This window comes from Anolis sagrei, chromosome 9 (genome assembly GCF_037176765.1).
Source record: "Anolis sagrei isolate rAnoSag1 chromosome 9, rAnoSag1.mat, whole genome shotgun sequence".
Taxonomy (NCBI): Eukaryota; Metazoa; Chordata; class Lepidosauria; order Squamata; family Dactyloidae; genus Anolis; species Anolis sagrei.
This window is the reverse complement of record NC_090029.1, coordinates 1,419,367-1,446,915: the sequence shown is the minus strand read 5'-3', so window position 1 is coordinate 1,446,915 and position 27,549 is coordinate 1,419,367. Positions and strand designations below refer to the sequence as shown.

The following is a 27,549-nucleotide window of genomic DNA, read 5'->3' as shown; positions in this document are numbered from 1 at the left end:
GTGCAGGCGAAACGTCAGGAGAGAATGCCTCTAGAACATGGCCACACAGCCCGAAAAAACCTACAACAACCCATTCACACCTAGTTCCAACAGACAAGAGTCCTTTGTCCCACCCTGGTCATTCCACAGATATATAAACCCATTGTCCTAATTCCAACAGACGTCACCACCTCTGAGGATGCTTGCCATAGATGCAGGCGAAACGTCAGGAGAAATGCTTCTAGAACATGGCCCTATAGCCCGAAAAAACCTACAACAACCCATTCACACCTAGTTCCAACAGACAAGAGTCCTTTGTCCCACCCTGGTCATTCCACAGATATATAAACCCATTGTCCTAATTCCAACAGACCTCACAACCTCTGAGGATGCTTGCCATAGATGCAGGCGAAACGTCAGGAGAAATGCCTCTAGAACATGGCCATATAGCCCGGAAAAACCCACAAGAACCTAGTGATTCCAGCCATGAAAGCCTTCGACAATACAATAGCTGTTAGGCTTTTTGGGAGTTGAAGGCCCAAACATCTGGGGACCCACAGGTTGAGAACCACCGCTCTGGACTAAGTCCACCTGGTTCCACCTGAAAGGGACAGCAACTCACCTCTGGAGATGTCCCCAGTGCCAGGTGGGAGGGCGCTTGATTTTCAGGACCAAACTGGATCTGCAGGTGGGAGGCTCCTGCCCCAGGGTGGGACTGGAAAGCGGGCAAACGGGGTGCCGGGGGGCCCCCCAAGGAGACGCTCCTGTGGAGCCCGTGGGGGCCCCGGATCCTCCTTGCAGGGATTGCAGGAGAGTGATCTTCCTCGTTTGGGAGCTGCAAATGTGAGCAGGTCCGGGGAGAAGTGGGGTCAGGCGGATCCGGGGAGAAGTGGAGCGGGGTGCAGCGCCCTTGGTTTGGGGCGTCTTCCTCGGGCGAGGTCCAGCGCCTCCCCCACAAAGCGCTCTTTGGGCAGAGCGGTCGGACGTCCCGACTTCCGTTGGGTGGGGCGGCGCTGGGGGAGAGCCGGAAGCCATTCAGGATGGTGAGGAGCGACCCCGTGGAGGCCCCCTTGACCTCTCCCTCCGGAGGCAGCGAGGAGGGGGACAGCGGAGGGGTACTGCACGGACTCCGGGGGAAGATGACCAGCGAGGAGCACCGCTGCAAGGGACGCCTGCGCCCTTCCGCTGACGGCAACTTGGACACCCGCCCCACAGAGAGATTGTCCAAGGCCACTCTGGGTGCCCAAGCGGTCGCTCCAGGATCAGACTGACCGCCGGCAAACGTGGCTGCGTCCCCGGTGGAGAAGGCGCAGGTGCTGCCACTCTCGCTGATGACGCTGCTGCTGCCGCCACTGCAGGACCCTCCATCGCTGGTGGTGCTCACGCACGAGCCGCAGTCACTCCCCGCGCTGTCAGCAGCCCCTCTCTCGACGCAATTGACATCTGGGACGTCGATCAGACCGCTGCCGGCTGCTGACCGGTGAAGGGGCCGCCCAGGTCGCTCTCCTTCTCTCCTGGGGAAGTGGTCACCAAAAGGCGCCGGTGGGGAGTCCTCTCTGCCACCTTGGGTGCTCTGCAAGGAGATCCTCAGCAAGGCGCTCCTCTTGGGCTTCTGGGACGGAAGGGGCTCGGGGGCCGCGCAACCCAGGAGGGTTTGGGTACGACTCCACTCCTTCCCGGAAACGCCGCCCGCGTCTGGCTTCCCGTCAAACACACGGCTGGCCTCTTGGCCGAAAGGATCTCGGAGCGCCTCAGGGAACGGGTCAACGAGACTTCTTCGGGGGGCCAAGTGGAGTCTCAGCTGCCTCCTCGCCATGGCTCCGCATCTCCACAAACCTTGGAGAGGTGAGTAGTGAAGGTTGAAAACGGTCGCCGGTAGACTCTGAGGAAACAGACAAAGTTAAGGTGGACCTCCCAGCCCTTCTCCGGCCACGGTCCCCGAGTGGGCTTCTTCGGCGGAGGGCACCCTTGAGAGCGGACTTCTTCCCCGGAAGGCACCTTTGAGAGCGGGCTTCTTCCCCGGAGGGCACCCTTGAGAGAGGGCTTCTTCCCCGGAAGGCACCCTTGAGAGAAGAGCGGGCTGCTTTCCCGGAAGGCTCTCTTGAGAGCGGACTTCTTCCCCGGAAGGCACCCCTGAGAGCGGGCTTCTTTCCCGGAAGGCACCCTTGAGAGTGGGCTTCTTTCCTGGAAGGCACCCTTGAGAGCGGGCTTCTTCCCCGGAAGGCAGTCTTGAGAGCGGGCTTCTTCCCCGGAAGGCTCCCTTGAGAGCGGGCTTCTTCCCCGGAGGGCACCCTTGAAAGCGGGCTTCTTCCCCGGAAGGCTCCCTTGAGAGAAGAGCGGGCTTCTTTCCCGGAAGGCTCTCTTGAGAGCGGACTTCTTCCCCGGAAGGCACCTTTGAGAGCGGGCTTCTTCCCCGGAAGGCACCTTTGAGAGCGGGCTTCTTTCCCGGAAGGCACCCTTGAGAACGGACTTCTTTCCCGGAAGGCACCCTTGAGAGCGGGCTTCTTCTCCGGAGGGCACCCTTGAGAGCGGGCTTCTTTCCCGGAGGGCACCTTTGAGAGCGGGCTTCTTTCCCGGAGGGCACCCTTGAGAGCGGGCTTCTTCTCCGGAGGGCACCCTTGAGAGCGGGCTTCTTTCCCGGAGGGCACCTTTGAGAGCGGGCTTCTTTCCCGGAGGGCACCCTTGAGAGCGGGCTTCTTCTCCGGAGGGCACCCTTGAAAGCGGGCTTCTTCCCCGGAAGGCTCCCTTGAGAGAAGAGCGGGCTTCTTTCCCGGAAGGCTCTCTTGAGAGCGGACTTCTTCCCCGGAAGGCACCTTTGAGAGCGGGCTTCTTCCCCGGAGGGCACCCTTGAGAGAGGGCTTCTTCCCCGGAAGGCACCCTTGAGAGAAGAGCGGGCTGCTTTCCCGGAAGGCTCTCTTGAGAGCGGACTTCTTCCCCGGAAGGCACCCCTGAGAGCGGGCTTCTTTCCCGGAAGGCACCCTTGAGAGTGGGCTTCTTTCCTGGAAGGCACCCTTGAGAGCGGGCTTCTTCCCCGGAAGGCTCCCTTGAGAGCGGGCTTCTTCCCCGGAGGGCACCCTTGAAAGCGGGCTTCTTCCCCGGAAGGCTCCCTTGAGAGAAGAGCGGGCTTCTTTCCCGGAAGGCTCTCTTGAGAGCGGACTTCTTCCCCGGAAGGCACCTTTGAGAGCGGGCTTCTTCCCCGGAAGGCACCTTTGAGAGCGGGCTTCTTTCCCGGAAGGCACCCTTGAGAACGGACTTCTTTCCCGGAAGGCACCCTTGAGAGCGGGCTTCTTCTCCGGAGGGCACCCTTGAGAGCGGGCTTCTTTCCCGGAGGGCACCTTTGAGAGCGGGCTTCTTTCCCGGAGGGCACCCTTGAGAGCGGGCTTCTTCTCCGGAGGGCACCCTTGAGAGCGGGCTTCTTTCCCGGAGGGCACCTTTGAGAGCGGGCTTCTTTCCCGGAGGGCACCCTTGAGAGCGGGCTTCTTCTCCGGAGGGCACCCTTGAAAGCGGGCTTCTTCCCCGGAAGGCTCCCTTGAGAGAAGAGCGGGCTTCTTTCCCGGAAGGCTCTCTTGAGAGCGGACTTCTTCCCCGGAAGGCACCTTTGAGAGCGGGCTTCTTCCCCGGAAGGCACCTTTGAGAGCGGGCTTCTTTCCCGGAAGGCACCCTTGAGAACGGACTTCTTTCCCGGAAGGCACCCTTGAGAGCGGGCTTCTTCTCCGGAGGGCACCCTCGAGAGCGGGCTTCTTTCCCGGAGGGCACCTTTGAGAGCGGGCTTCTTTCCCGGAGGGCACCCTTGAGAGCGGGCTTCTTCTCCGGAGGGCACCCTTGAGAGCGGGCTTCTTCTCCGGAGGGCACCCTTGAAAGCGGGCTTCTTCCCCGGAAGGCTCCCTTGAGAGAAGAGCGGGCTTCTTTCCCGGAAGGCTCTCTTGAGAGCGGACTTCTTCCCCGGAAGGCACCTTTGAGAGCGGGCTTCTTCCCCGGAAGGCACCTTTGAGAGCGGGCTTCTTTCCCGGAAGGCACCCTTGAGAACGGACTTCTTTCCCGGAAGGCACCCTTGAGAGCGGGCTTCTTCTCCGGAGGGCACCCTCGAGAGCGGGCTTCTTTCCCGGAGGGCACCTTTGAGAGCGGGCTTCTTTCCCGGAGGGCACCCTTGAGAGCGGGCTTCTTCTCCGGAGGGCACCCTTGAGAGCGGGCTTCTTCTCCGGAGGGCACCCTTGAAAGCGGGCTTCTTCCCCGGAAGGCTCCCTTGAGAGAAGAGCGGGCTTCTTTCCCGGAAGGCTCTCTTGAGAGCGGACTTCTTCCCCGGAAGGCACCTTTGAGAGCGGGCTTCTTCCCCGGAAGGCACCTTTGAGAGCGGGCTTCTTTCCCGGAAGGCACCCTTGAGAACGGACTTCTTTCCCGGAAGGCACCCTTGAGAGCGGGCTTCTTCTCCGGAGGGCACCCTCGAGAGCGGGCTTCTTTCCCGGAGGGCACCTTTGAGAGCGGGCTTCTTTCCCGGAGGGCACCCTTGAGAGCGGGCTTCTTCTCCGGAGGGCACCCTTGAGAGCGGGCTTCTTCTCCGGAGGGCACCCTTGAAAGCGGGCTTCTTCCCCGGAAGGCTCCCTTGAGAGAAGAGCGGGCTTCTTTCCCGGAAGGCTCTCTTGAGAGCGGACTTCTTCCCCGGAAGGCACCTTTGAGAGCGGGCTTCTTCCCCGGAAGGCACCTTTGAGAGCGGGCTTCTTTCCCGGAAGGCACCCTTGAGAACGGACTTCTTTCCCGGAAGGCACCCTTGAGAGCGGGCTTCTTCTCCGGAGGGCACCCTCGAGAGCGGGCTTCTTTCCCGGAGGGCACCTTTGAGAGCGGGCTTCTTTCCCGGAGGGCACCCTTGAGAGCGGGCTTCTTCTCCGGAGGGCACCCTTGAGAGCGGGCTTCTTTCCCGGAGGGCACCTTTGAGAGCGGGCTTCTTTCCCGGAGGGCACCCTTGAGAGCGGGCTTCTTCTCCGGAGGGCACCCTTGAGAGCGGGCTTCTTCTCCGGAGGGCACCTTTGAGAACGGACTTCTTCTCCGGAAGGCACCCTTGAGAGCGGGCTTCTTCCCCGGAAGGCACCTTTGAGAGCGGGCTTCTTTCCCGGAAGGCACCCTTGAGAGAAGAGCGGGTTTCTTCCCCGGAAGGCACCCAAAGAGAGCGGGCTTCTTTCCCGGAAGGCACCCTTGAGAGCGGGCTTCTTCCCCGGAAGGCACCCTTGAGAGCGGGCTTCTTCCCTGGAAGGCACCCTTGAAAGCCCTCTCGTCTGCACTCAATCCTTTGCCGACTCACTCCAGCGAATTAACTCCAGGCCCGCTCTTCTTCGGAGAGACTCCTCCAGCCGAACGCAGGCTGAGCTTTCTTTAGCTCCGAGCAAACGAACAGAGGAACGAACGGCCGCTCATATTTTTACCCAGCGGTTTAGAGTTACAGGAAGTCAGGAGGAATGGAGTCCCACCTCATTATCAGATCCAAGGCTCAATTTTGAAAGATTAATCGGGTAAGGCTGCGCAAACGAAAGAGCGAGGACCCTCTCGGTCGGTCAGGAGAGCGTTATGAAAGCACTTACTGTGTTCAATTTAAAGAGGGAAAACGCTGCGGGTTTGTTTTGGTTTTTTTTGCAGGGAGGAGGGCAAATGCAACGGATTGCAAGCAAGGGAGACCCCGAAAATAAAAGCCAGAATGTCATGTCATGACCACATTTTGGACAGATTCAATCTCTGGGTCACTTCTGACAGCACCTCAGCATGTGTTGCTTTTCACCTCAAACTACAAGAAAGGAGATTCCATCTGAATATGAGGAAGAACTTCCTGACTGTGAGAGCCGTTCAGCAGTGGAACTCTCTGCCCCGGAGTGTGGTGGAGGCTCCCTCTTTGGAAGCTTTTAAACGGAGTCTGGATGGCCATCTGTCAGGGGTGATTTGAATGCAATATTACTGCTTCTTGGCAGAATGGGGTTGGACTGGATGGCCCAAGGAGGTCTCTGTTGGGGTTCAGCCTGAGTTTGAACTTGAACCTGATTCTCTGTTCCTCCTGTTGCTAATGAAAATATATTTACTGATGCTAATGGAAATGTACCTTTTGATGCCAATGCTCCTGAAATTAGTGAGGAAGAATCTGCTGTAGGTTTGGAAAATGCCAATGTTCCTGAAATTAGTGAGGAAGGGACTTCTGTAGATTTGGGAAATGAAAGTCCCAGTGTTCATGAGAATGTTTCAGAGGGAGACCTTGAACTTTCCCTCCCTTCTGCACCTGTTAACTGTAATGACAACAGGAGGAACCAAATTTGGGAAGACAGAAGTAAATCACTCAGTTTGCGCCGATCCTCCCGAATTCAAGAATTAAAAACATTAGCTTCAAAACAGAAGGGCGGTTCACGGAACCGATTCTTGAGTTTTAATTGCAATACGCCAGGCTGATTGCCTCAGTTCAGGCATCGTTTCAGAATTGATGAAGACCTTGGCAGTTCTCCCGGTTCCCTGGTCATAGTATGGAAAGATTTCTAGGATATCAAGTACGGTTAGTGGATTGCTAACAGATTCCAGCAGTTCCTAGTGAGGCTTTTGGTTTTGCTTTGTCCATTTAAATTCATGTTTGCTGATTTTGCTGTGGCTTTTGACTTGCATTTTTCCTTTATTTTGTAACCATTTTTCTTCAATAAAAAAGGATTGTTTTTCACAGCCAAGTGTGGTGGAGAGTTATCTGAGGGCCTCGTTTCCTGCTCTGGGTTGCAACAGTCTCTTCCAAGTCTAGGATTCTAGGATTCTATGAATGAAGCACCTGAGCATGTTGACAGATCCTTTCCACGTCAAGGGCAAAAGAATGCTTCCAGACGCTGGTAGAGAAAGCGTGCTGCTTGGGGGGCAAACATTACACCCTGGGCCCAAAGCAATGCGCCATTCCCCACTGACAGCACTCGCAAGACCAAGCCTTTCCGCTTTGCTCAGAGTCCATTTGCCCTGCAAAGCTGATATGACGAACCAGCCCAGAGCAAGTGCCAGAGGACCGCTTGGCTGCATTTCAGGGCTGCTGCCATCTTCCAGCCACTCCTCTCTTTGCTCGCCCGGCGTTTATGGCCCCCTTGGAAATGGCAACAAGGCTCTATGTTGTGCTCTGGCCGGGGCCCTTCCTTCCCCACAAGCAAACAGTCCTGCCCATTTCTGAATCCAGCCTCAGAAGCACGGATCTAGGCGAGAACACTGCACCCTTCATGCTTTGGGCCAATCGCATGCCTGCCTATTCCCAGCCTGGTATTTGTTTAACCTTCGGGACATTTTTGGTCCGTTTGCATCCAAACCAGCATTTCACACCCTCTCAAGGGGACTGGAACCACTTTGGAAAACAGTATTTAACAGCACCATCCATTCCTGAAAACACAAGACAGAAAGCGGGCCTTTGCTCAGCCTCATTTTGCTCTGTTCCCAAAAGGAAGATACACACAATATATTTTTGCCCAGCAAGACAATGCCAGTGTCGTTTTGCAAAGTACCTGACTTCTACCGCTCAACAAAAGATTGCTCCAGGCACTGCCAGGCCATCAAATGCTAATCAAGGAGGTCAGTTGAAACATTCACACCTAGCTCCAGCAGACAAGAGTCCTTTGTCCCACCCTGGTCATTATTCCACAGATATATAAACCCCTTTTCCTAGTTCCAACAGACCTCACTGTTGCCTCAGAGGAGCGTGCTTGCTCCATCCATGCTCAACATCTACACAAATGACCAGCCACTGCCAGAAGGGACAGAGAGCTTCATCTATGCTGATGATCGTGCCATCACCGCTCAAGCAGGGAGCTTTGAGACGGTAGAACAGAAGCTCTCCGAAGCTCTAGGTGCTCTTACTGCCTATTACAGGGAAAACCAGCAGATCCCTAACCATATATCATATATGCAATATCACAAAGGACGACCACCTCACCCGCCTGATAGGAAACCTGCTACAAAACGGGAGCTTTTTTGTTGAGTTCCAGGGACAAAGAAGCAGATGGCGGAAACAGAAGAACGGCCTGCCTCAGGGGAGCGTGCTTGCTCCATCCATGTTCAACATCTACACAAATGACCAGCCACTGCCAGAAAGGACAGAGAGCTTCATCTATGCTGATGATCATGCCATCACCGCTCAAGCAGGGAGCTTTGAGATGGTTGAACAGAAACTCTCCAAAGGTGCCCTTACTGCCTATGACAGGGAAAACCAGCTGATCCCTAATCCATCTAAAACACAGACATGTGCTTTTCACCTTAAGAATAGACAAGCATCCCGAGCTCTGAGGATTATTACCTGGGAAGGAAGGAATCCCACGGGAGCATTGCAGCGCACCCAAATACCTGGGAGGAGTCACTCTGGACCGTGCTCTGACCTACAACAAGCACTGCCTGAATATCAAGCAAAAAGTGGGCGCTAGAAACAACATCATACGAAAGCTGACTGGCACAACCTGGGGATCACAACCAGACACAGTGAAGACATCTGCCCTTGCGCTATGCTACTCTGCTGCTGAGTATGCATGCCCAGTGTGAAACACATCTCACCACGCTAAAACAGTGGATGTGGCTCTTAATGAGACATGCCGCATTATCACGGGGTGTCTGCGCCCTACACCACTGGAGAAATTACACGGCTTAGCCAGTATCACACCACCTGACATCCACCGGGAAGTAGCAGCCAAGAGTGAAAGACAAAGGCAGAGACATCTCCAGCTCATCCCCTCTTTGGGTATCAGCCAGCATGCCAATGACTTAAATCAAGACATAGTTTTCTTAGATCTACAGAGACACTTGCTGGAACACCTCAGCAAGCGAGAGTCCAAAAGTGGCAGGCTCAAACCCAGAACCTCAAACCGTGGGTGATACCAGATGAGAGACTCCCCCCTGGGCATACAGAGGACTGGGCGACTTGGAAGGCGCTAAATAGATTGCGTTCTGGCACCACGAGATGCAGAGCCAACCTTGAGAAATGGGGCCACAAAGTGGAGTCCACGACATGCGAGTGCGGAGAAGAACAAACCACTGACCACCTGCTGCAATGCACCCTGAGCCCTGCCACATGATGCACAAGGGAGGACCTTCTTGCGGCAACACCAGAGGCAATCCAAGGGGACAGAGACTGATCAAAGGACATCTAATCAACTACCAAACTCACAAATTTTGTATTTTGTCTGTTTGTTTGTTTTGTTCTGTTAGAAATGTAATACAATGGTCTGGTTGATGATGACACGATAAATAAATAACAGACCTCACTGCCTCTGAGGATGCTTGCCATAGATGCAGGCAAAACGTCAGGAGAAAATGCCTCTAGAACATGGCCATATAGCCCGAAAAAACCTACAACAACCCAGTGATTCCGGCCATGAAAGCCTTCGACAATCCTAGAAGAGTTTGTTGGGCATTGACCTTGAGTTTTGGAGTTGTAGTTCACCTACATCCAAAGAGTACTGTAGACTCAAACAATGATGGATCTGGACCAAACTTGGCACACATACTCAAAATGCCCAATGTGAACACTGGTGGAGTTTGGGGAAAATAGACCTTGACATTTGGGAGTTGTACTTGCTGGGATTTATAGTTCACCTACAAACAAAGAGCATTCTGAACCCCACTAACGATAGAATTGGGCCAAGCCTCCCACACAGAACTTCCATGACCAACAGAAAATACTGGAAGGGTTTGGTGGGCATTGACCTTGAGTTTGGGAGTTGTAGTTCACCTACATCCAGAGAGCACCGTGGCCTCAAACAATGATGGATCTGGACCAAACCTGGCACACATACTCAATATGCCCAAATGTGAACACTAGTAGAGTTTGGGGAAAGTAGACCTTGACATTTGGGAGCTGTAGTTGCTGGGATTTATAGTTCACCTACAATCAAAGAGCATTCTAACCTTCACCAACCATGTAATTGAACCAAACTCCCACGACCAACAAAAAATACTGGAAGGGTTTAGTGGGCATTGACCTTGAGTTTGGGAGTTGTAGTTCACCTACATCCAGAGAGAACTGTGGACTCAAACAATGATGCATCTGGACCAAACTTGGCACACATACTCACTATGTCCAAACGTGGACACTGGTGGAGATTGGGGAAAATAGAGCTTGACATTTGGGAGTTGTAGTTGTTGGGATTTATAGTTCACCTACAAACAAAGATTCTAAACCCCACTAATGATAGAATTGGGCCAAACCTCCCTCACAGAACTCCCACAACCAACAGAAAATACTGGAAGGGTTTGGTGGCATTGAGTTTGGGAGTTGTAGTTCACCTACATCCAGAGATCTCTGAGTTTTCTGATGGTCTTTGGCGACCCCTCTGACACCCCCAGGGGTCCCGACCCCTAGCTTGAGAAACGCCCCTTCTACACTGCCATAGAAAATCCAGATTATCTGCTTTGAACTGGATTATAGGGCAGAGTAGATTCATACAATCCAAATTACATGTGGAGTATCTGTTTTGATGATATGGATTATATGGCAGTGTAGATGGGGCTATATCCTGTGCAACTTAAAGAAGAACCCAAACCAAGCAGACTAGGGTGCAAAGTAATATACATTCCTACAAATCACAAAGCAAAAAACACTTACCAGTCTGTTTTCATCAAACACTTCAAGGAGAAACCGGTGTTTCTGTGGACTGACCTGGAAGGAAACGGGTCACATAGGAATAGGTTGGTTTCGTGGGGAGTAAACACCCATGCGCGGGCAAAGAAGCCTCGAGGTGGAAAAGCGGTCACTTACTCGGAAGAAGAACTCTTCGTTCCACTTGGGATTCAAGGTCTACAAGGAGAAAAGGGGACAAGACAGGGGATTACCTCCAAAGACAAAACCAGCAGATCCCTAACCATATATCATATATATAGTATCACAAAGGACGACCATCTCACCCGCCTCATAGGAAACCTGCTACAAAACAGGAGCTTCTTGGTTGAGTTCCAGGGCCAGAGAAGCAGATGGCGGAAACAGAAGAACGGCCTGACTCAGGGGAGCGTGTTTGCTCCATCCATGGTCAACATCTACACACATGACCAGCCACGGCCAGAAGGGACAGAGAGCTTCATCTATGCTGATGATCGTGCCATCACCGCTCAAGCAGGGAGCTTTGAGTTAGTAGAACAGAAGCTCTAGGTGCTCTTACTGCCTATTACAGGGAAAACCAGCTGATCCCTAATCCTATATCATATATATAATATCACAAAGGACGGCCACCTCACCCGCCTCATAGGAAACCTGCTACAAAACAGGAGCTTCTTTGTTGAGTTCCAGGGCCAGAGAAGCAGATGGCGGAAACAGAAGAACGGCCTGCCTCAGGGGAGCGAGCTTGCTCCATCCATGTTCAACATCGACACAAATGACCAGCCACGGCCAGAAGGGACAGAGAGCTTCATCTATGCTGATGATCGTGCCATCACCGCTCAAGCAGGGAGCTTTGAGATGGTTGAACAGAAGCTCTCCGAAGCTCTAGGTGCTCTTACTGCCTACTACAGGGAAAATCAGCTGATCCCTAATCCATCTAAAACACAGACATGTGCCTTTCATCTCAAGAACAGACAAGCATCCCGAGCTCTGAGGATGATTACCTGGGAAGGAATCCCACTGGAGCATTGCAGCACACCCAAATCCCTGGGAGGAGTCACTCTGGACCGTGCCACGACCTACAAGAAGCACTGCCTGAACATCAAGCAAAGAGTGGGCACTAGAAACAATATCACACGAAAGCTGACTGGCACAACCTGGGGATCACAACCAGACACAGTGAAGACATCTGCCCTTGCGCTATGCTACTCCGCTGCCGAGTATGCATGCCCATTGCCCAGTGTGGAACACATCTCCCCACGCTCAAACAGCGGATGTGGCTCTGAATGAGACATGCCGCATTATCACGGGGTGTCTGCGCCCCACACCACTGGAGAAATTACACTGCTTAGCCGGCATTGCACCACCTGACATCCGCCGGGAAGTATCAGCCAAGAGTGAAAGGACCAAGGCAGAGACATCTCCAGCTCATCCCTTGCTTGGGTATCAGCCAGCACGTCAATGACTTAAATCAAGAAATAGATTACTAAGATTTACAGAGACACTCGCTGGAACACCTCAGCAAGCAAGAGTCCAAAAGTGGCAGGCTCAAACCCAGCACCTCAATCCATGGGTGATACCAGATGAGATACTCCCCCTGGGCACACAGAAGACGGGGCAACTTGGAAGGCGCTGAACAGACTGTGCTCTGGCACCACGAGATGCAGATCCAACCTCAAGAAATGGGCCACAAAGGGGAATCCACGTCATGCGAGTGCGGAGAAGAGCCAACCACTGACCACCTGCTGCAATGCACCCTGAGCCCTGCCACATGATGCACAAGGGAGGAGCTCCTTGCGGCAACACCAGAGGCATTCCAAGGGGCCAGATACGAGTCCAAGGACATTTAATCAACTACCAAGCTTGCAAACTTTGTGTTTTGTCTGTTTGTTTGTTTTGTTCTGTTAGAAATGTAATACAATTGACTGCTTGCCCTGACACGACAAATAAATCTCTCCAAAGGGACTCAGGTTGGCTGACATGGGGACCAAACTCGACCAAGATAGTTAAAATATAACACAGTAAAATGCATATAAAACATCATAAAAACATAAACCATCCATAATCAACAACAGTAGCTGAGCACAAGGTGGACGTGTTCAGAACTGAGGGCGAGTGCTTGTGCAGGGCAACTGTCAGGACGCGCTGATAGTAAGATGCAAGGGCCAGTAGCCATATAGAATCCTAGAGTGGGAAGAGCCCTCATGGGCCATCCAGTCCAACCCCATTCTGCCCAGAAGCAGGAATATTGCATTCAAATCACCCCTGACAGATGGCCATCCACCCTCTGTTTCAAAGTTTCCAAAGAAGGAGTCTCCACCACACTCCCTCCGGGGCAGAGATGGCTCACGTTAAATGTTTTTAATGTTTTAATTATCTTTGTACCGCTGATGGCATCAAAATGTGCCGCTTTGTAAAACCCCATGTGTTGCCCTTGGGCTGAGAATGGCAGCATAGAAGCATAGTCTATATAAATAAAAATGTCATGTTCGTTTGTGGGATTAACAGATCTCAAAACCACTGGAGGAATTGACACCAAATGTGGACACAAGACACCTCTCAGGCCAACAAGTGAGCATCACTCATAAAACATTGAAAAACACAGCAGAAAAGACTTTAAAAGGCAGAAAAAATACATTACAACTCATGTGCAAAACCACATATACATGCAAACACATATATACACACATATATGCATATATACAAACACAGAAAACACATATACACAGAAAGAGGGAAGGAAGGAAGGAAGGAAGGAAGGAAGGAAGGAAGGAGAGAAAGAGGGAAAGAAGGAGGAAAGGAGAGAATGAAGGAAAGAAGGAAAAGTAGAGAAGGAAATAAAAATGAGAGAAGGAAGGAAAGAGAGAGCGAAGGAAGGAAAGAAGGAATGAAAGAAAGAAAGAGGGAGGGAGGGAAGGAAGGAAGGAAAGAAACAAGGAAAGATGGAACCAAAGAGCAAAGGAAGGAAGCAACAGGTAGAGAAGGAAGAAAGAAGAAGGGAAAGTACAAGGGGAAGAAAGAGGGAAGGAAGGAAGGAGAGAAAGAGGGAAAGAAGGAGGAAAGGAGAGAATGAAGGAAAGAAGGAAAGGTAGAGAAGGAAGGAAGGAGAGAAGAAAATAAAAAATGAGAGAAGGAAGGAAAGAGAGAGTGAAGGAAGGAAAGAAAAGAAGGAACGAAAGAGAGAAAGAGGGAGGGAGGGAAAGAAGGAAGGAAAGAGACAAGGAAAGATGGAACCAAAGAGCAAAAGAAGGGAGGAAAGAAACAGGTAGAGAAGGAAGAATAAAGGAGGGAAAGTACAGGGGGAAGAAAAAGAGGGAAGGAAAGAAGGAAGGAAGGAAGGAAGGGAGAGAGGGAGGGAGGGAGGGAGGGAAAGAAAGAAGGGAGGGAGGGAGGGAAAGAAGGAAGAAAGGAAGGAAGGAAGGAAGGAAGGAAGGAAGGAAGGAAGGAAGGAAGGAGAGGAAGGAAGGAGAGAAAGAGGGAGGGAAGGTTGGCCACAGCAATGCATGGCGGGTACAGCTAGTAAATAAATAAAATAAATAAGAGTCTACAATTGTAAGAAACCATACAAGTTGCCTCTTTTATGGCAGGCTAGAATATTTTCATATTCCGAGACGGACCAATCCACGGCAGAGACAGAGGGCCTGCAATGCCATTAAAGAAGACTGGTGCGAATCCTAAGCCAACAAAGCTGTCACCAGCATGGGATTTCCTCATCCGCAAGGCGCCAGAAGACATTTTGGTTGTTGTTGCTGTCCCTCTGGAAATCATTAAAACGGTATTTGTCTCTTTGGGCAAAACAGAGCAAGCTGTTTCCAACAAAGGATTCCGAGAAGAGGAAATCCGTAAGAGTTCGAGAAGCAACGTTTGGCGATCTGATGGTTAAGATCTGACATGGGAGCAGCATAAACATCTTGCACTGTGGCACTCTTCTGAGGGAAATAAGTGCACCATAACCTTACTGAAAAGGTAAACAATGATGCATTGCAGCGCACCCACATACCTGGGAGGAGTCACTCTGGACCGTGCTCTGACCTACGAGAAGCACTGCCTGAACATCAAACAAAAAGTGGGCGCTAGAAACAATATCATACGAAAGCTGACTGGCACAACCTGGGGATGACAACCAGACACAGTGAAGACATCTGCCCTTGCACTATGCTACTCTGCTGCTGAGTGTGCATGCCCAGTGTGGAACACATCTCACCACGCTAAAACAGAGATGTGGCTCTTAATGAGACATGCCGCATGATCACGGGGTGCCTGCGCCCTACACCACTGGAGAAATTACACTGCTTAGCCGGTATTGCACCACCTGACATCCGCTAGGAAGTAGCAGCCAATAGTGAAAGGACCAAGGCAGAGACATCTCCAGCTCATCCCCTGGTTGGGTATCAGCCAGCACGTCAACGACTCAAATCCAGACATGGTTTTCTAAGATCTACAGAGACACTCGCTAGAACACTCCAGCAAGCAAGAGTCCAAAAGTGGCAGGCTCAATCCCAGAGCCTCAATCAGTGGGCTGATACCAAATGAGAGACTCCCCCCTGGGCACACAGAGGACTGGGTGACTTGGAAGGCGCTGAACAGATTGCACTCTGGCCCCACGAGATGCAGAGCCAATCTTAAGAAATGGGGCCACAAAGTGGAATCCACGACATGCGAGCGTGGAGAAGAGCAAACCACTGACCACCTGCTGCAATGCACCCTGAACCATGCCACATGCACCATGGAGGACCTTCTTGCAGCAACACCAGAGGCACCCCAAGGGGCCAGATACTGGTCAAAGGAAATTTAATCAACTACCAAGTTTGCAAACTTTGTGTATTTTATCTGTTTGTCAACAACTTGAATCTAGAAATAGTTTTCTAAGATCTACAGAGACACTCGCTTGAACACCTCAGCAAGTGAGAGTCCAAAAGTGGCAGGCTCAAATCCAGAGCATCAACCAATGGCTGATGGAGGACCTCCTTGCAGCAACACCATAGGCACTCCAAGGGGACAGAGACTGGTCAAAGGACATTTAGTCAACTACCAAGTTTGCAAAATTTGTGTCTTTTGTATGTTTGTTCTGTCCAAAATGTAATACAACTGTTTGGTTGCCTGACACGATAAATAATATAAATAAATTAATATTGGCCTCATGTAAGCCGCACCGAGTTCCTTTTCAAGCCACTCGCTTGACGGGTAAGGCGTTCATTAGAAGCATAATGCCTCCGGTAGCACAACGGGGGAAAGGAGAAGTAATTATATGAATTATAGAGATAATAATAATAATAATAATAATAATAATAATAAACCTTTATTTGTACTCCGCTACCATCTCTAGAAGTACTCGGTGCGGCTTACAAGAGAGCAAGCCCAAATACAACAATCTATATACATATAAATGCTCTGTGCATCATGAGTACCTTAAAAACAAAGGAACCAATGAACGAAATCACACCAAATTTGGCAACAAAACGTCTCACAACACAAGGAGTGACCATCACTCAAAAAATTATGATTTTGTCATTTGGGAATTGTAGTTGCTGGGATTTATAGTTCACCTACAATCAAAGACCATTCTGAACTCCATCAACAATGGAATTGAACCAAACTTGGCACACAAAACTCCCACGACCAACAGAAAATACTGGAAGGGTTTGGTGGGCAATGACCTTGAGTTTGGGAGTTGGAGTTCACCTACATCCAGAGAGCACTGTGGACTCAAACAATGATGGATCTGGACCAGACTTGGCACAAATACTCAGTATGCCCAAATGTAAAGACTGATGGAGTTTGGGGAAAATAACCTTGACACTTGGGAGTTGTAGTTCCTGGGAGTTATAATTCACTTACAATCAAAGAGCATTCTGAACTCCAGCAACAACGGAATTGAACCTGTCTTGACACACAGAACTCCCATGACCAACAGAAAATACTGGAAGGGTTTAGTGGGCATTGTCCTTTGGTTTGGGAGTTGTAGTTCACCTACATCCAGAGAGCACTGTGGACTCAAACTATGATGGATCTGGACCAAACTCTACACGAATACTCAATATGTCCAAAGGTGAACACTGCTGGAGTTTGGGGAAAATAGAATCTTGACATTTGGGAGTTGTAGTTGCTGGGATTTATAGTTCACCTACAATCACAGAGCATTCTGAACCCCACCAATAATAGAATTGAACCAAACTTGGCACACAGTTCTCCCAAGACCAACAGAAAATACTGGAAGGGTTTAGTGGGTAGTGTCCTTTGGTTTGGGAGTTGTAGTTCACCTACATCCAGAGATCACTGTGGACTCAAACAATGATGGATCTGGACCAAACTCTACACGAATACTCAATATGTCCAAAGGTAAACACTGCTGGAGTTTGGGGAAAATAGAATCTTGACATTTGGGAGTTGTAGTTGCTGGGATTTATAGTTCACATACAATCACAGAGCATTCTGAATCCCACCAACGATAGAATTGGGCCAAATCTCTCACACAGAACCCCCATGTGGGCCACAGCAAAATAAATCAAAAACAAAGCAATAACATTAACAACACACAATGATGCAATTTTTTATAATGAATTTTTTTTTGTAATGAATATAAATGCAATAAAATTATTTTTTTAAAAAAAAGAAGCATAATGCCTCACCTTCCTAACCGTTCTTGTTTGGACACTTGTCAGGACTCCATTTCCCGAATCGTAGACCGTCACTTTCACATACGGATCGCTGCACAAAACAGGAGAAGCATGAGCATTAAACACCGTGGCTCTGGACAGATCTGCAAAATATTCTGGCATTGCTTTCATTATCCCTTGAAACATACATATCAATCTGAGTCTGTGAAGTGAATGTATCGTTCCACCCATGACAAAAGATGCTCTATTTTGAAATACGAGGGGCGTTCATGAAAGATGTTCCCGGACCCACTTCCATTTATCACAGGACGCTGAAACGGCACATGTGTCATGATATCAGTCTCTAGGGCTTTAAAGCCAGCACTTTGAATTGGGCCCGGTAGCAAACTGGCGGCCAATGGAGCTGGCGCAACAAGGGGTTTGTATGCTCCCTGAGCGACGCCCCTGTTAACAACCTGGCTGCCGTTCGTTGGACTAGTTGAAACTTCCGGACAGTCTTCAAAGGCAACCCCACGTAGAGAGCGTTGCAGTAGTCTATACGGGATGTAACTAGAGCATGGACTACCGTGGTCAAGTCAGACTTCCCAAGGTACGGGCTCAGCTGGCACACAAGTTTTAACTGTGCAAATGCTCCCCTGGTCACTGCCGAGACATGAGGTTCCAGGTTCAGCGATGAGTCCAGGATCACACCTAAGCTGCGATCCTGTGCCTTCAGGGGGAGTGTGACTCCGTCCAACACAGGCTGTAACCCTATGTATGCCCTGTTTGGCCTTTCGACTGACCAGGAGGACCTCTGTCTTGTCTGGATTCAATTTCAATTTGTTTGCCCTCATCCAGACCGTCACAGCGGCCAGGCACCGGTTCAGGACCTGGACAGCCTCCTTAGTAGCGGGTGGGAAGGAGTGACAGAGTTGGACATCATCTGCGTACAGATGACACAGGTCCGCAGTTTGGGTGTCCTCCTGGACTCATCACTTACGTTTGAAGCTCAGGCGTTGGCCAACTGCGCCAACTGCGACCGTACCTCGTGAAGGCGGATCTGGCCAGGGTGGTCCATGCCTTAGTCACCTCCAGATTGGACTACTGTAATGCGTTTTACGTGAGGCTGCCCTTGAAAACGGCCCAGAAATTCCAGTTGGTTCAACAGGCGGCAGCCAGGCTGTTAACTGGTGCTCCTTACAGGGAGAGGTCAACAGTCCTGTTTAAGGAGCTCCACTGGCTGCCGTTCATTTTCCGGGCCCAATTCAAGGTGCAGGTGCTCACCTACAAAGCCCTAAATGGTTTGGGACCCATTTACCTGCGTGACCGCATTTCCGTATATGAACCCACATGATCCCTTCATTCATCTGGAGAGGCCCTGTTCAAAATCCCACCTGCATCACAAGCGCGATTGGTGGGAACGAGGGACGGGGCCTTCTCGGTCGTGGCCCCATGACTCTGGAACTCCCTTCCCCAAGGACATCAGGCAGGCCCCAACGTTGGCGGTCTTTAGAAGAAGCTTGAAAATGTGGATGTTCCAGCATGCCTTCCCAGAAGAAGGAATCCTAAGCAATATTTCCTAAGTGCACTTTACGAGAGACGGCGGGGACGAGGGAGAGGGCCTTCTCAGTGGTGCCCCCCCGGCTGTGGAACACTCTCTCTACACACATCAGACAGGCGCCCTCCCTCATGTCCTTTCGAAAAAGCCTTAAGACATGGCTGTTTGAGAGGGCATTTAATTAAGTGCTACAATACGGTAAAGAGGACTGGAATGGAACAAGGAATATGAGACTGGTTATGATTCCACTTTGAGACGAAGCGGATTTTTAGTGTAGTCTGTAATTGTTGTAGTTTATATGTTGTTGTTATTGGCTTCTTGTAATTGTCCTTTATGTGTACTGTACACCGCCATGAGTCGCCCTTATGGGCTGAGAATGGCGGTTAATAAGTGCATCAAATAAATAAATAATAATAATAAATAAATAATAGAACTGTCTGCACGCCCACCTATCCCTAAAATATCCTATTTCCCTTGGACATGCCCAGCATTTTAAATTTTAATCCTTACATTTGGCCCTGCCATAGGTTTTTTAAAATGCGTCGTGTCATTATTGTATTGTTTTGCTTTGTTATGAGTTATTTGTTGTTTTGTTGTTATGTTTTTATGATGTATTGGGCTCGGCCTTTTGTAAGCCGGACCGAGTCCTCCTGCGGGAGATGGTAGCGGGGTATAAATAAAGATTTATTATTATTATTATTATTATTATTATTATTATTATTATTATTATTATATCGCCATTATTATATCCCCATACCAAAAAAGGGAAATGCGAAAGACTGCTCCAACTTCTGTCCAGTGGCCCTTATTTCTCCTCATGCCAGGAAGGGAATGCTCAAGATCCTGCAAGGAAGAAGACTCCAGCAAGACATGGAGCGAGAGTTGCCAGATGTTCAAGCTGGGTTTAGAAAAGGCAGAGGAACGAGAGACCAGATTGCCAATATCCGCTGGAGAATGGAGAAAGGCAGGGAGTTTCAGAAAAACATCTACTTCTGCTTCATTGACTATTCTAAAGCCTTTGACTGTGTGGATCATAGTAAATGGTGGCAAGTTCTTGGTGGGATGGGCATCCCAAGCCCCCTTCCCTCCCTCTCTCCTGAGGAATCTGTACAAGGACCAAGTGGCCACGGTCAGAACTGACCACGGAACAGGAGACGGGTTCGAGATTGGGAAAGGCGTCCAGCAAGGCTGCAGACTCTCACACAACCTATTCAACTTGTATGCAGAACACATCATGCGAGGATGTGCGGGGCTTGATGAATGCAAAGCTGGGGTGAAAATGGCTGGAAGAAACATTAACAACCTCAGATATGCAGACGACACCACTCTGATGGCCGAAAGTGAGGAGGAGCCGAGGAGCCTTCTAATCAAGGTGGAAGAAGAAAGCGCAAAAGCCGGGTTGCAGCTAAACGTCAAAAAAACCAAGATCATGGCAACAAGAATGATTGACAACTGGAAAATAGAGGGAGAAAAACTGGAGGCCGTGACAGGGTTTGTATTTCTAGGTGCAAAGATGACTGCAGATGCAGACTGTGGCCAGGAAATCAGAAGACGCTTCCTTCTTGGGAGGAGAGCAATGTCCAGTCTCGATGAAATAGTGAAGAGTAGAGACATCAGACTGGCAACAAAAATCCATTGCCTAGTCCAAGCCATGGTGTTCCCTGTAGTCACCTACGGATGTGAGAGCTGGACCTTCGGGAAGGCTGAGCCAAGGAAGAGAGATGCTTTTGAGCTGTGGTGTTGGAGGAAAGTCCTGAGAGTGCCTTGGACTGCGAGAAGATCCAACCAGTCCATCCTCCAGGAAATAAAGCCCGGCTGCTCACTGGAAGGAAGGAGACTAGAGACCAAGTTGAAGTCCTTTGAATGCCACATCATGAGAAGACAGGAAAGCCTAGAGAAGGGAATGATGCTGGGGAAGGTGGAAGGCAAAAGGAAGAGGAGCCGACCAAGGGCAAGATGGATGGATGGCATCCTTGAAGCGACTGGACTGACCTTGAAGGAGCTGGGGGTGGTGACGGCCGACAGGGAGCTCTGGGGTGGGCTGGTCCATGAGGTCACGAAGAGTCGGAGACAACTGAACGAATGAACAACAACAAAATAATAATAATAATAATAATAATAATAATAATAATCAGTTCTTGTGGGTTTTTTCGGGCTATATGGCCATGTTCTAGAGGCATTTCTCCTGACGTTTCGCCTGCATCTATGGCAAGCATCCTCAGAGGGTCTGTTGCAATTAGTACAATGGGTTTATATATCTGTGGAATATCTATGTAGACTTGTCCACAGCTGCATGGTATACGGTAGACTCCTGCAGAGGTGAGAGGATCCCTCTTGTCCTTTGCTGAACGTAGCATTTGTTGGATTTTCTTGGTGGGTTTGTAGATTGTTTGTATGTTGTGTTTCCTCATCAGCTTCCCTATGCGGTCAGTGGTTCCCTTGATGTATGGCAGGAACACTTTTCCTCTGGGTGGATCTTCATCTTTACTCTCGTGGTTTGTTCTTGGTCTTGCAGCTCTTCTGATGTCTGAGGTGGAGTATCCATTGGCCTGGAGAGCCCAGTTGAGGTGGTCCAGTTCATCTTGGAGGAGGTGGGCTTCGCAGATTCTTTTTGCACGTATACCATGCAGCTGTGGACAAGTCTACATAGGGACCACCAAACGCAGCGCCCAGACACGCATCAAGGAACATGAAAGGCACTGCAGACTACTTCAACCAGAGAAGTCAGCCATAGCAGAGCACCTGAGGAACCAGCCTGGACACAGCATATTATTTGAGAACACAGAAATGCTGGACTACACCAACAACCACCATGTCAGACTACACAGAGAAGCCATTGAAATCCACAAACATGTGGACAATTTCAACAGAAAGGAAGAGACCATGAAAATGAACAAAATCTGGCTACCAGTTTTAAAAAACTCTAAAATCTTAACAGCTAAACATCAGAGAGGAAAAAACCAGGCACAGATTAACAACTCCCAGCAACAGATTTTCCCAGACTCAGGCAGGCCTTCAAATGCTAATGAAGGCGATCAGCTGAACATTCACACCTAACTGCAGCAGGGAAGAGCTCCTTGCCCCACCCCAACCATTCCACAGATATATAAACCCATTGTACTAATTGCAACAGACCCTCTGAGGATGCTTGCCATAGATGCAGGCGAAACGTCAGGAGAAATGCCTCTAGAACATGGCCATATAGCCCGAAAAAACCCACAAGAACTGAGTGATTCCGGCCATGAAAGCCTTCGACAATACAATAATAATAATAATAATAATTATTATTATTATTATTATGACACCGCACCCCGAAACTCCGGTTATTTGTGAAGGGCAAGCATTTCTCAGGTGATGAGACTCTGATTTCCAAAGTGACAACGTAGCTTTGGGAGCATCCTCTCAACTTCTGCAAGCGAGGTGGTTACAGCTGCTTAAAAAGATTGGAGAAGTGTGTGTCCCGAGGTGGCACCAAAGGAGAGAAGGACTCAGAACTGGGCCAAGTTGTATTGCTTTCAGTCCACAGGAAGTGGGTCAGGGGAAATCTTTGTAAGGCCCTGCTCTTCCAAAACACAAACTTGAGTGCAACCACCAGATTTTTCCCAACTCCATAGATGTAAACGTTGGGAGCCAAATAAAGCCCTTCCTCAGCTCCTTGGGAAGACTCCAACAAGTTTTTCAGTTCTGGAATCAAAGCCACATTTGGCCTAAAAGCATCAAAAACATTGTCTTCTGTGGTTCACCCCAAAATACGAAGACATCCCTTACCTTGCTCCTAAGAGGTCCTTCTTGGCCAAGTCAATTCCGGCGATGATCTTTAGCCTCACGATCCGAGTCTGGTCCTGAAATCAAAGCAGATCGGCTTGTGGTTCATTGCTGGCCAAGCTGTGGCCTCGGTCCAGATTTAATTAAGGGCAGCCCCACCACGAGGATTGTGAGGCAAAGTGCCCCAAACTCTTTGGAAGGAAGAGAAGGAGGGAGAGAAAGGGAAACGATGCATTCCCTAACATGCAAGTCGGGCATCTTTGGGGGAAATCTGGGTGCTTATTATTCTAACAGTGTCAATCTAGAATTCAGATGAAAAATATACCCAGAGCATCCCATGTAAAACTGCTTTTGAATTTATTTTATTCAAGCTGGCTTCAGGAAAGGCAAAAGCTGCACATCGCAAGAGCTGAACCTGACTCAGCACATAGAAGATGGCTTTGAAAGGCAGCAGATCACAGGAGCTGTCCTTATAGACCTCTCAGCAGCTTATGAGACTGTGAACCACCGCTGCCTCCTCCTGAGAAAAATGTATAATCTCACACAGGACGACCACCTCCCCCGCCTCATAGGAAACCTGCTACAAAACAGGAGCTTCTTTGTTGAGTTCCAGGGCCAGAGAAGCAGAGGGCGGAAACAGAAGAGCGGCCTGCCTCAGGGAACGTGCTTGCTCCATCCATGTTCAACATCTACACAAATGACCAGCCACTGCCAGAAGGGACAGAGAGCTTCATCTATGCTGATGATCGTGCCATCACCACGCAAGCAGGGAGCTTTGAGATGGTTGAACACAAGCTCTCCGAAGCTCTAGGTGCTCTTACTGCCTCTTACAGGGAAAACCAGCTGATCCCTCATCCACCTAAAACACAGACATGTGCCTTTCATCTTAAGAACAGACAAACATCCTGAGATCTGAGGATTATTACCTGGGAAGGAAGGAATCCCACAGGAGCATTGCAGCACACTCAAATACCTGGAAGGAGTCACTCTGGACCGTGTTCTGACCTACAAGAAGCACTGCCTGAACATCAAGCAAAAAGTGGGTGCTAGAAACAATATCATACAAAAACTGACTGGCACAACCTGGGGATCACAACCAGACACAATGAAGACATCTGCCCTTGCGCTATGCTACTCTGCTGCCGAGTACGCATGCCCAGTGTGGAAAACATCTCACCACGCCCAAACAGTGGATGTGGCTCTTAATGAGACATGCCGCATTATCACGGGGTGTCTGCGCCCTACACCACTGAAGAAATTACACTGTTTGGCCGGTATTGCACCACCGGGAAGTAGCAGCCAAGAGTGAAAGGACCAAGGCAGCTCATCCCTTGTTTGGGTATCAGCGAGCACGTCAACGACTTAAATCACGAAATAGTTTTCTAAGATCTACAGAGACACTCGCTGGAACACCCCAGCAAGCAAGAGTCCAAAAGAGGCAGGCTCAAACCAAGCACCTCAACCAATGCCTGATACCCAATGAGAGACTCCCTCCTGGGCACACAGAAGACTGGGCGACTTGGAAGGCGCTGAACAGATTGCGCTCTGGCCCCACGAGATGCAGAGCCAACCTTAGGAAATGGGGCCACAAAGTGGAATCCTCGACATGTGAGTGTGGAGAGGAGCCAACCACTGACCACCTGCTGCAATGCACCCTGAGCCCTGCCACATGATGCACAAGGGAGGACCTTCTTGCGGCAACACCAGAGGCACTCCACGGGGCCAGATACTGGTCAAAGGACATTTAATCAACTACCAAACTCACAAATTTTGTATTTTGTCTGCTTTTTTTCCAGTTAGAAATGTAATACAATGGTATGGTTGCCGATGACACAATAAATAAATAAATTAGTCCCTCCCAAGGGGCCCCAGTTCCAGCAAGGCACGTGCCGCTCCTTGGCAGCCGCTGCAGCCAAAGAGGCAGCCAAGGCTCTTGTCCTCATGGAGGGAGAAACCTTTGAAAGGCTCTCTGCTGGAGCAAGGCCAGGGAGAGGAAGGAAGAGGCCTGCAAGGAGGCAGCCACGCTCTCCCGCACAAGCACAAGGCAGGCATGTGCCCGGCACAGATGGACAGGGGCCAAAGCAGGAAAACCAGGGCAGCAGGCAGGACATGGAATCATCAAATGGACCATCTAGTCCTAGACCCTGCCAGGCATGAAACACACAATTCTAGAATCCTAGAGTGGGAAGAGACCTCCTGGGCCATCATCCAGTCCAACCCCATTCTGCCAAGAAGCAGGAATATTGCATTCAAAGCACCCCTGACAGATGGCCATCCAGCCTCTGCTTAAAAGCTTCCCAAGAAGGAGCCTCCACCACACTCCAGGGCAGAGAGTTCCACTGCTGAACGGCTCTCACAGTCAGGAATCATAGAATCAAAGAGACCTCCTGGGCCATCCAGTCCAACCCCATTCTGCCAAGAAGCAGGAATATTGCATTCAAAGCACCCCTGACAGATGGCCATCCAGCCTCTGCTTAAAAGCTTCCCAAGAAGGAGCCTCCACCACACTCCAGGGCAGAGAGTTCCACTGCTGAACGGCTCTCACAGTCAGGAATCATAGAATCAAAGAGACCTCCTGGGCCATCCATTCCAACCCCATTCTGCCAAGAAGCAGGAATATTGCATTCAAAGCACCCCTGACAGATGGCCATCCTGCCTCTGTATAAAAACCTCCAAAGGAGGAGCCTCCACCACACAAAGATTTCCACTGCTGAACGGCTCTCACAGTCAGGAAGTTCTTCCTCATGTTCAGATGGAATCTCCTTTCTTCTAGTTTGAAGCCATGACTCCATTGCATCCTAGTCTTCATGGAAGCAGTAAACAAGCTTGCTCCCTCCTCCTCCATGTGGCTTCCCCTCACATATTTATACGTGGCTATCATGTCTCCTCTCAGCCTTCTCTTCTTCAGGCTAAACATGCCCAGCTCCTTAAGCCGCTCCTCATAGGGCTTGTTCTCCACACCCTTGACCATTTTAGTCGCCTTCACCCAGAGAAATTAGACTACTTCAACCAGAGAAGTCAGCCATAGCAGAGCACCTGGTGAACCAACCTGGACACAGCAGATTATTGGAGAACACAGAAATGCTGGACCACTCTCACAACCACCACGTCAGACAACAGAGAAGCCACTGAAATCCATATGAAGCATGTGGACAATTTCAACAGAAAGGAGGACACCATGGAAATGAACAAAATCTGGCTCCCAGTATTAAAAAAAACTCTAAAATTACAACAGCAAAACAACAGAGGGAAAACAGCCAGGCACATCTAATCACCTCTCAACAGAAGATTGCCCCAGGCACTGCTAGGCCATCAAATGCTAATCAAGGTGGACAGTTGAAACATTCACACCTAGCTCCAGCAGGCAAGACTCCTTTGTCCCAATCCGGTCATTCCACAGATATACTATAAACCCCTTTTCCTAGTTCCAACTGACCTCACTACCTCTGAGGATGCTTGCCATAGATGCAGGCGAAACGTCAGGAGAGAATGCTTCTAGAACATGGCCATATAGCCTGGAAAAACCTACAACAAGGACATCTAATCACCTCTCAACAAAAGTTTGCTCCAGGCACTGCCAGGCAATCAAATGCTAATCAAGTTGGTCAGTTGAAACATTCACACCTAGCTACAGCAGGCAAGAGTCCTTTGTCCCACCCTGGACATCATTCCACAGATATATAAACCCATTTTCCTAGTTCCAACAGACCTCACTACCTCTGAGGATGCTTGCCATAGATGCAGGCGAAACGTCAGGAGAGAATGCTTCTAGAACATGGCTGTGTACCCCGAAAAACCTACAACAACCCAGACAAAAAGGTTGCTCCTCATCAGAGCTGGCAATCAGGATTCAGGAGATATTCTGCTGCATTCGGAAAGAGTGACCACATGGTGCTCATCACAAGGATCTCATGCTTCTTCCTATACATTGCAGCACGCACCTTGTGATGTTTCTCCCAAGAAGGCCTTCAAGGCCTTAAGGGGCTTGGTTTAGAACTTACGGTTCTAGACCAGGCATGGGCAAACTTCCAGGTCCAGGTGTTTTGGACTTCAACTCCCACCATTCCTAACAGCACCAAGTCTTCCTTTTCCCCCTCAGCTGCTTAAGCTTTTTCCTGCATATCAGATATTTACATTACAATGAATAACAGGAGCAAGCTTACAGTTGTGAAGTGTAAATCTACATGGGAGGTTAACAGGTAGTTTACACGCCACCCGAGAACGTGCAACAACATGGCTGGAAACCTCGAGCTGTAAGGAAAGGCGGGGAATGAATCCTTATGATTATTACTGGTTAGTTCCAACAAGAGCAACTCAATCCCTGGAGGAAGGGTGAGCCAACACCAAGGTAAACCTACCTGACCGCAAACCTTCAGTCAAAACTAATAAGAGGATAATAATATCCATCAGCTGTGGAAATTCCATCACCTGAGGAATTAAATAATTTCCATAAGTATTCACAAAAAAATAATAATAAGAGGAACGAGCCCAATGTGAAACAATGCCTCCTCTTCTTCCTGGAAAGAAGTGACGAGTGGAGTGCCACAAGCAGGGTTCCATCCGGGCCCGGTCCTGCTCAGGATCTTCATTCATGACTTCTTAGATGAAGGGCAAGAAGTCAGGATCATCAAGTTTGCAGACGACACCAAATTGGGAGGGAGAGCCAAGACTCCAGAGGACAGGAGCAGGATTCAAAGCGATCTTGACAGATTAGAGAGATGATGGGCCAAAACTCACAAAATGAAGTTCAACAGGGACAAATGCAAGAGACTCCACTTTGGCAGGAAAAACGAAATGCAAAGAGACAGAATGGGGGACAATGAGGCCTGGCTCGAGAGCAGGACGTGTGGAAAAGATCTTAGAGTCCTCGTGGACAAGTTAAACATGAGCCAGGAATGTGATGTGGCGGCAAAAAAAGCCAATGGGATTCTGGCCTCTATAGTGTCTAGAATCCAGGGAAGTACTGCTCCCCATGCTCTATTCCGCTTTGGTTAGACCACAACTGGAATATTGTGTCCAATTCTGGGCACCACAATTCAAGAGAGATATTGACCCTAAGCTGGAATGTGTCCAGAGGAGGGCGACTC

General features: G+C 49.9%; 1 protein-coding gene across 2 annotated transcripts in view; it reads right to left on the bottom strand.

Annotated features, from left to right (window-relative positions):
* NEDD4 (NEDD4 E3 ubiquitin protein ligase) overlaps nucleotides 1-27,549 on the bottom strand; it is an 81,264-nt gene that overhangs the window by 46,334 nt on the left and 7,381 nt on the right. The window contains exons 2-5 of one of the 2 annotated variants that reach the window (XM_067471205.1): nucleotides 22,466-22,539; nucleotides 17,173-17,251; nucleotides 10,709-10,747; nucleotides 10,556-10,609 (exon numbers count right to left, since the gene is read on the bottom strand). In XM_067471205.1, the coding sequence (XP_067327306.1) occupies nucleotides 10,556-10,609; nucleotides 10,709-10,747; nucleotides 17,173-17,251; nucleotides 22,466-22,539 (246 nt within the window). Of the gene's footprint in view, nucleotides 1-601; nucleotides 1,865-10,555; nucleotides 10,610-10,708; nucleotides 10,748-17,172; nucleotides 17,252-22,465; nucleotides 22,540-27,549 lie in introns of those variants that run through there. The other variant, XM_067471204.1, reaches the window with a different exon arrangement.